This window comes from Juglans regia, chromosome 9, assembly GCF_001411555.2.
Source record: "Juglans regia cultivar Chandler chromosome 9, Walnut 2.0, whole genome shotgun sequence".
Classification (NCBI taxonomy): Eukaryota; Viridiplantae; Streptophyta; class Magnoliopsida; order Fagales; family Juglandaceae; genus Juglans; species Juglans regia.
Window position 1 is genome coordinate 22,048,317 of NC_049909.1, and position 8,548 is coordinate 22,056,864.

An 8,548-nucleotide genomic window follows, 5' to 3' on the forward strand; every position below is an offset into this window, starting at 1 on the left:
AGTGATAGTATTTTCAAATAAAACTCTCTTTTGGATATCAGGGTAATCATATAGTTGCAGTGGAATTGTAACGTTATTGAGTGCAACTAAATATATAAAACTTCTAATTTATCTCGTAGATTTAGCCCTAGTTTATTTTCACAATTTCTCTCAACATAGCGTGGAGTTTCTACAGCCCTATGGATTTGAGGGACTATGGATTGGTCAAGGGGTGAATGGGGCTAGCAGTACTCAGTCTGAGAATATTGGGTCCTCGTTTCTAGGCCAGGCCAGTGCCGAGTATAAAAAAGAATTGCCCGGTAGTTTCCATTTCGATCTAAAACCTGATCGCAATAGACTTATGGAAAATATAATTAGCAAAGAATATTGTATCGACTCAGGTGGACCAAGTCTCGTAATTGGAAAGACCCAGAAAAGGAGCTCTACCATGGCAGTAATTTGCCCCTCAAAACTTAATTTATGATTAGTCCCATTATTTTATGGAATAAAGGGGAATAGACACTTCTCAGGCGCGGGCAATAGTTTTATTAAATTATGGATTTGCTGAATTATGGATCTGATCATGAAAGTGTCCACAATTTCTAATAAGGATGTTGCTATATTACACAGATTGGAAATCCCGACTTTACCTCCTAGAACTAAGAAAGTTTGTATAGTGAGATGGACTCGACCTCCTTAGGATTGGGTCAAACTTAATACTAATGAGAGTAGTTGGCATTCAGGAGCTAGGGGTATTATTCGTGATGATTGTGAGAGGTTACTTGCAGCCTACTCTGTGTTCTTGGACCAGGACTCTAATAATTCTGATGAAATGCGCAACTTGCTAGAAGAGGTCTGTAGGTGCTATCACTTGGGTTTTGTTCGGGTTGAAATTAAGACTGATTCTCAATTGTTGGTTAATTGGCTCACCAAGGGTGATTGTAATATCTAGTATTTAGAGGAGTTTTGGGACGAGTTACATAGTTATCTTAACTGTGTGAGATATAGAGTGCATCATGTTTTTCGTAAAGGTAATGTTGTGGCTGATTTTTTTACTAAAATGGGAGCTGAGGGTTTAAATTTAGACTAGTTTGGTGAGCTGCTTAGTCGCCTCAGAGGTCTTCTCTGTATAGACCGAATTGGTTTACCTTATTTGCCGACCTTGTAATGATTCCCCTAGTAAGTTGCTTATGGTTTAATTGCCTTATTCATTCTCATTTGCATGTATTTTTTCTTTCTTGCAGGTTCATTTTTCTTCTCTAGAGGGTTGTTTATTTTGTTTTGACTTGTATTGTTTTGTTATTTTATTTTGTTTTCTGGATGGTTTAGTTTACGATGCCTGTGTTTTGGTTTCTTGACTACTTGTATCTTTTAAGTGTCTTGTTGTAATCATGATTTTCTTTCGCCAAAAGTGATGACAATCAATAAAATTGAGATATTGTAATCTTCAAAAAAAAAAAAAAAAACTCTCAACACATTTCATTTCATCTTATCTAATCTAATTATTATAATTTTTTCTAAATCTCCACACAAAATAAAATTAGCAATTCAACTTTTTCCAAAAAAAAATACATATATTAAAAAAATATATTCTAACAATATTTTATTCAACTTTTAATTTTAATCTCAACTATCTCATCTCATATATGAAAACAAATGATGCCTTAGAATAAAAATAATATTACGCCTATAATTTTATGTACGATATTATTCTACTCATTATTCATACACTATACATTTGATAAGAAAAAAAAATATTTTTTTATTTTTTAAAATATTTAAAATTTTGTAAAAAATAATTAAAAAAATAAAAATTTTGCACTCATGATACACCTTCTTGGTTAAATATCGGTCCCAACAGGACTACCCATTATCAAAAAGCATGTCACTACTGTTTTGAAAGAAAAAAGAAAAGAAAAAAAAAGGGATAATATTTAAATTTTTTTATATTTATATATATTGAACAAAATATACTATATAAATAGTTCATCTCTGTTTTATTATATTGTTGATGTGACGTTCTTCATTGAATCTTCTATTATTTTTCTTTCTGAATTTTCGATGATACCACCTCCTCTCTTTTTATATTTTTACATTTAAATTTCAATATGAAGCTGATTTTTTTAAATTTTCCCAAAAGAAAAAAGTGATCCTCTGATAAATAACGACAACAACAACTCCATGGTACTGCACGCGACAAGTAATTAATTTTCGCAGTTCATACTTTCTCTACCCAACTTGATCTGTTTATGACGGACCTTTCGTACTATTTCTTTTTATTAATTCTAAATACGCATTTTCAGTGTCCATTGAAATGATATTCCATTTCCTTCCTGTGAATGGCTACCGTTAGTTTCTTTAATTTATTTAACAGATAAAATTTATTTCAGAATAACTCATCATGTGCTGTGACCTTGTTTGTTTCATGGGAAAATAGAAAATTTCACCCCATGCTAGCACCCCTTGCTTTTCCGGCATGGTCGGCAACATTAAGTACTCTATGAGATTCTAATTATTTTGATCAATTTGAATTCACTTATAAATTATGTACGGCCATAATGAAAAGTTCAAGTCATATAGTTTATACTTTAAAATGATTAGTCAATGATATAATTAGAGTCTGATGATTAAAATATTATAAAAAATAAAAACTTCTCATTATCAAATAATATAGGACATACACCACCTACATACTCTCATCACTTATCAAACTGGAATACCACAAATTAAGCATTTTCTCATATTCTCATACTAAAAACAATAAGTTGAGAAATGCGAAATAAAAACACACCACATGGCTGCGGATTTTATTGTATTTGACATGTTCTTTGCAGCGAAATTCAAGTTAGGCAGCCGCAACATTTCAATTCAGTTTAATTAATATTGGCCAAACTTTGTGAAGAAAATACACTCTTTGTTTCTTAATTTCATGGGTCGACGTTGTCTTGTCTATTTCCATTGCATTTTATAAATAAAAAATAGCAAATTGTTAAGCGTGGGTATGCATAGGGATAATACCTGCATGATGCAGACGCGATGGGTCCTTCCCAGCACCCTGTCCCGCCCCGCCCCCCGCTATCCTGCCCAGTGCCCACCCCTAGGTAAGCATATATATGATTAGCTAGCTAGTTTTATTTTTTTGAAAGGATTAACTAGCTAGTTAGCCCACATACCAATGCATATTAACTCAGCTTATTATAGTTGTATTAGGCAATATTTTTACATAATACATTAATATCTACTTAGCAAACTCTTCTATTGTTATCTCCCAACTTAATGCATTAAATACAATTAATTTGTAGTAATAAAATAAAATGAAAAGAAACCATTTCTGTATTTAAATGTAAACTAAGTGACTCACGTGTCCTTTCCAAATGGAAGGGTGTTGGGTAGCTTTCTCAAACAATAACAAAGAAAACTAGGTGGGACATTATGCCAGGATGTTCAGAGTACTACTGGCCCGTCCTGGGTCACAAAATTGACGATAATCTTCAATTTTCTTTTATTATTTCACATTTTCCAAAAGATCTTTATTGTTGTGGTTGTGGAGGAAAAAAAGAAAAACAATTTCCAAAAGCTCATTATATTTTTAAGATTTTGTTTTTTGGGGCAAGACCTGGCCGTGTGTAGAACTGTTTCTCGTATATTATAATATAGTACTGACAGAAACAGAAAGGTTAGAAACATGCAGCATGCAGCACCATTGTTGCAAGCAAAATGAAAGGAAAAGAAGTAGAACTTTCAGACATCATTGTCCAAAACCTGCCAATTGAAGATGTTCCCGATGGACGAAGTCTTGATGAGAAAATTGAGGCATAGCCGCTGAAGAATTGGCTTCTGGCCTCATAGCATGCATGCTAGACAGACACAGAATTTGATTATGACCTGCATAAAGTTTACGTGCGCGGTGCGTCCCTAGCCCGGGAAAAGGACGTCGTTCAAAAGTTGTGTGGACTTTTAATTTATTATATCAACTTTATTAAAAACAAAAATCATTTAAAATAATTACAGACTTATAATTAGAGAGAATAAATGCTATGACGATTTATTGCTAAACATGTTTATTTAGCCTCTTAGAGCAAGTTCTAGACATGCAGACGGGTGAAATAAAGACGATGGCTTGCTGTATATTATTGATTGGCTGCATTGAGAAAAGTATATCAATCGAGATAAGCCAAAGAAGTTGTTGATTGGCTCCTAATCAAGGAAATAAGCATGTTATTATTTTTTCTTAAATTTTATTATTTTTAATTACATTTATGGACTTGGTGTATCCTAATTAATAATTTTGATATATTCACCGCTAAATAAATAACAACTTTTAAATGTATTGCATCAATAATTTTCAATCATATCTGCCACTTAGAGCAAAACATAATATGTAAAATAGTGTTTAACAGCACTTTAATTGTTTGATAATAAGAAAACAGTACTTTAATTGAGATTTAGGCTACGTTTAGATGTTGAGTTGAGTTAAGTTCTATATGAATAATGGTAAATTGAGATGATAAAGTGAGTTATATGGATACCACTTAAGATGAGTTTATATGTGTTTGAATGTTAATATGAATATAGATGTATTTATGAGAAGTTGAAAAATGTTGTGAGTTTCACATATAAAGAGGTGTTGAGTTGAAAAAAATTATAAGTCCCATATATAGAGAGGTTTTGAGTTGAAATGAATTTATTAATTTAAAAGTTGAGTATTTAGATATTAGAAAATGTCTAAATCTAAACTTAACTCAACTGAATTGAGTGCAATCGAAAAACCAAACGAGTCCTAATATACTAATAAATATACTAAGCCTTTGTAGTTAAGTCATGTACTAATATATATATATATATATATATAAAATTTTAAGCATAAGCTCAGACTCTTGTACATTATTTAAAAATATATAATTTTATTATTTTATTTTTAAAATAATAAAATAATGTGATTATATATTTTTAAAATAATAAAAATATATTTTTAAATAGTGTGTAAAATATTAAATTTCATAATAGCGTGATTAGATTAAACTCACATGTTTTGTGCCCAAGCAATTACTTTCACGTCCGCAGCATATTTTTACGTAAATTAATCGAGGCACGTCGTTCTCATTACAATATGAAATGGTTTGCGGCAATCAATGATCTTCAAAACGATGGATGGATGGTGAGATAAGGAAGAAAATTGTTCCAAGCATTAAATAAGAAAAACAGGACTGGAAATTATTGTACGGTTTGGTATATTTTTGGCAATAATGTATGTTTTCAAGCAATATTTATTTCTTTTAAAAAGTGGGTATCGTCTAAGTAATTTATTTACAAGACACGAGAGGACAAGTAGCTTAAGAACATATAAGACATGATTATGTTTACAAGTGGAGGATTAAAAAAAAAAAAAAGAACAAGACAGGTCGTTAAGATGCAGTTTGAAGTACTAATCCAAAACCAACGTACAAGGGAAAAAGATCGATCGACCGAGAGATGGAAAAAGAGAGAGAAATGATGTTATGTCTTTTGAGTGAAGCATGAGAGAGAGAAAGAGGTGTCAGGGTGGGTCACTTTCAGAAGCGTGATGGTGGTGGCATATAAAGGATCTAATCTGCCGAAGCATCCTGATCGACAGTCCACTACAGCTATGTTAACAACGAACGATTCTAGCTTTCTAACCAGGAAGTAAAAAATAGAAATAACAAAAAAAACAACCGAAGAACATCTAGTTGATCGAACAAGGGAAGGGAGGCGGAGGGGGAGGGGTGAAAGTTGAAAGGGTGAGGGGGGAGCAAAACGTTAGTTGATTGAATGTGAAAGAGTTTGGTTTGGAGTTTTGTGCAGGGTAGCTAGTACAAGAACAGCAGCAGACGCAGTGATGAGATCACGGAGATCTTTAATCCTCATTCTGACCAAACACTGCCACCCTCCCCACTGGCATCATCAAGGGCTCCTATAGGCCCAGAAAGAATTCCTCTTCCCTATAGCCTTTATTTACTGTTCCACCACCTCCACACAAACCTCACTCACTCTCTCTCTCTCTCTTCTCTCTCTCAGCATGGAAAAATTGCAGGAGGTTTCCCAAGATAATCCCTCTTGAAATAGGTTTTTCTAGTTCCCTGGGTTTGCTTGGTCAAGCGGGGGATATTAATTATTAACCAATTGACATATTTTCAGTTTGGTTGGGGGTATATACTGCTAGGTGCATCAAATAGGCACAATTATCAAAAGCTGTGTGGAGAGAGAGAGAGGCAGAGAGATGGGTTAGGCTGAAAATAGGGCTGGTCTTAGCCTTCTGGGTCTGGTTTGTAGTATTTTTTTTTTTTTTCCAGCTTAGAGGGCTTTGGTTTGTGGTGTTGGGTAATGGAAACTGGGAAAACTGAATGGCAGGGCCTTTTGGGAGAAGCAGAAGCAGTAGAATCAGGTTTCAGTGCGGTGGCAGCTGCACAAGCAACAAGAATAGAGTGGGGAGCAAAGGGAGAGTAAAGAATCATCGACCCACTAAGAAAAAGCGTGCTGCTCCTTTAAAAGCTGGAAGGGGAAAAGCACAAGGGCCTGAGTCTGGATCCTCAAAGGAATCATCATCATCATCGCCATCAAAACCTAGTTCTAAATTCAAGGCATGTAGAAGAAGGAGAAGAAGAAGACCAAGATTCACCGTCGCAACAAAAAGAATATCACCATCATCAACAGCAGGAGGCATCCTTCTATTTCCAGCACCACTACCCCCATCAAGACCAACACCATCCCCAACATTTGTATGGAGGATTAGACGCACAACCACAGCCACCGCAGCCCCCAAAGAAACGCTCTTATTTTACTCCTCCTTCAACTTGCATCGAATATGCAAGACAAATGGGGGAGAGCCACCATCAAGCCACTACATCGTCAAGATTGGGGATAAGAAGCGGAGGCGGCGAGATAGTGGAGGTCCAAGGAGGCCACATTGTTCGCTCCACTGGACGCAAGGACCGCCACAGCAAGGTCTGCACCGCCAAGGGGCCCAGGGACCGCCGTGTCCGTCTCTCCGCCCACACAGCTATCCAGTTCTACGATGTCCAGGACCGCCTTGGCTACGACCGCCCCAGCAAGGCAGTGGATTGGCTCATAAAAAAGGCCAAGGCCGCCATCGACGAGCTTGCCGAGCTCCCAGCATGGAACCCAACCACTTCCACCACCTCACAACAACAGCAGCATCACCTGCCGCCGCAGATCATCGACGAGAACGAGAACGCAATTGCTATCCACCGGAGTCGTGCGGTGGATGCCATTGCTTCTGGAAGTAGAACTGCAACGGTGGGTTGCGATGGTGGCAGAGTTTCAGAAATTAATATGCAGAACCTTCAACCACCACAAATGGGCGAGAACCCGAATAATAGTTCGAGTTTTCTTCCACCATCGCTGGACTCGGACTCTATTGCTGACACAATTAAGTCCTTTTTCCCAACGGGTGCATCGGCCGAGACAGCACACTCTTCTCCGCCGATACATTTTCAGAATTACCCACCAGATTTGCTGTCAAGAACTAGCAGCCAGAGCCAAGATCTGCGGCTCTCACTTCAGTCTTTTCACGACCCAATCGATCTCCTGCACCAACACCAGCACCAGGCTCAAACCCATCATAATCAAAATGAGCCGGTGCTGTTTTTCTCTGGAACTACCCCTTTGGGTTTTGATGGATCCTCTGCCGGGTGGCCTGAGCACCACAACCCAGCAGAGATTGGCCGGTTCCAGAGAATGATAGCTTGGAATCCTGCTGGTGCAGAAACTGGTAGTGGCAGCAGTGGAGGCAGTGGTGGATTCATCTTCAATTCGCCTCCCCCACCGCCGTTCCTCGGCCAAAACCAGTTTTTTCCACAGAGGGGACCCCTTCAGTCCAGTAACAACACCCCTTCCATTCGCGCTTGGATAGACCCGTCAATTGGCACCGTCTCCGCCCATCACCATCAACTTCCGCCATCAATCCATCAGCCTTCGATGTCGGGCATCGGGTTTGCCTCCGGCGGATTCTCCGGGTTTCGAATTCCAGCGCGAATCCAGGGTGAAGAGGAGCACGACGGCATCTCCGACAAGCCGTCTTCTGCTTCCTCTGATTCTCGCCATTGATCGACCAAATAAAATAACCGATTTCCCTCTCTTTGCAAGGTGCTGTCTTCAAAACCCACTTCTCAAATTCATCTAAATGTGTCTCATTTACCGACTTTTTAACGTTGTTTTCCCGCAAATCTCTACCTGTTTATTAAAATACTTTCGCAGGGCTCTTCTATTGTCTACAAGGAGACCAAGGAAATTAGCTATGATGTCAATTGAGAATGTGGAGAGAGGGAATTTTCAGTCAATTTGGTCCGATGGCATATTCCGCGGATAGAAAAAAATCTAAGCTCCTTTCAGGCTATTATTCTGTCCACGGTTTGTTTAGTTTCGCTCTACCTTTGTTGTGATGTTTGAGTGAGCTGTTACAGCTCGACTTCGTTTAAGCTTTGTTGGATTTCTGCGTGTTTCTGTTGTGAGAATCTATATGTCAAGCCGTCTGCTTTCACTTTCATTTCTATGAGTTTCATCTGGTGAAACATCAACCAGTTTGTTCTAA

The 8,548-nt window shown here is 37.4% G+C and overlaps 1 protein-coding gene across 1 annotated transcript; it reads left to right on the forward strand.

Moving 5' to 3' along the window:
- Positions 1 to 5,721: 5,721 nt before the first annotated feature.
- LOC108992497 (transcription factor TCP4-like) lies at positions 5,722 to 8,548 on the forward strand. Its single transcript, XM_018967097.2, has 2 exons — positions 5,722 to 8,103; positions 8,215 to 8,548. Exon 1 carries the CDS (start codon positions 6,814 to 6,816, stop codon positions 8,062 to 8,064), a length of 1,251 nt encoding a protein of 416 aa, XP_018822642.1. The 5' UTR covers positions 5,722 to 6,813; the 3' UTR covers positions 8,065 to 8,103; positions 8,215 to 8,548.

Bases quoted from the DNA above. Each gene is read 5' to 3' on its own strand.
- LOC108992497 (XM_018967097.2), top strand. From the start codon at position 6,814: ATGGGGGAGAGCCACCATCAAGCCACTACATCGTCAAGATTGGGGATA.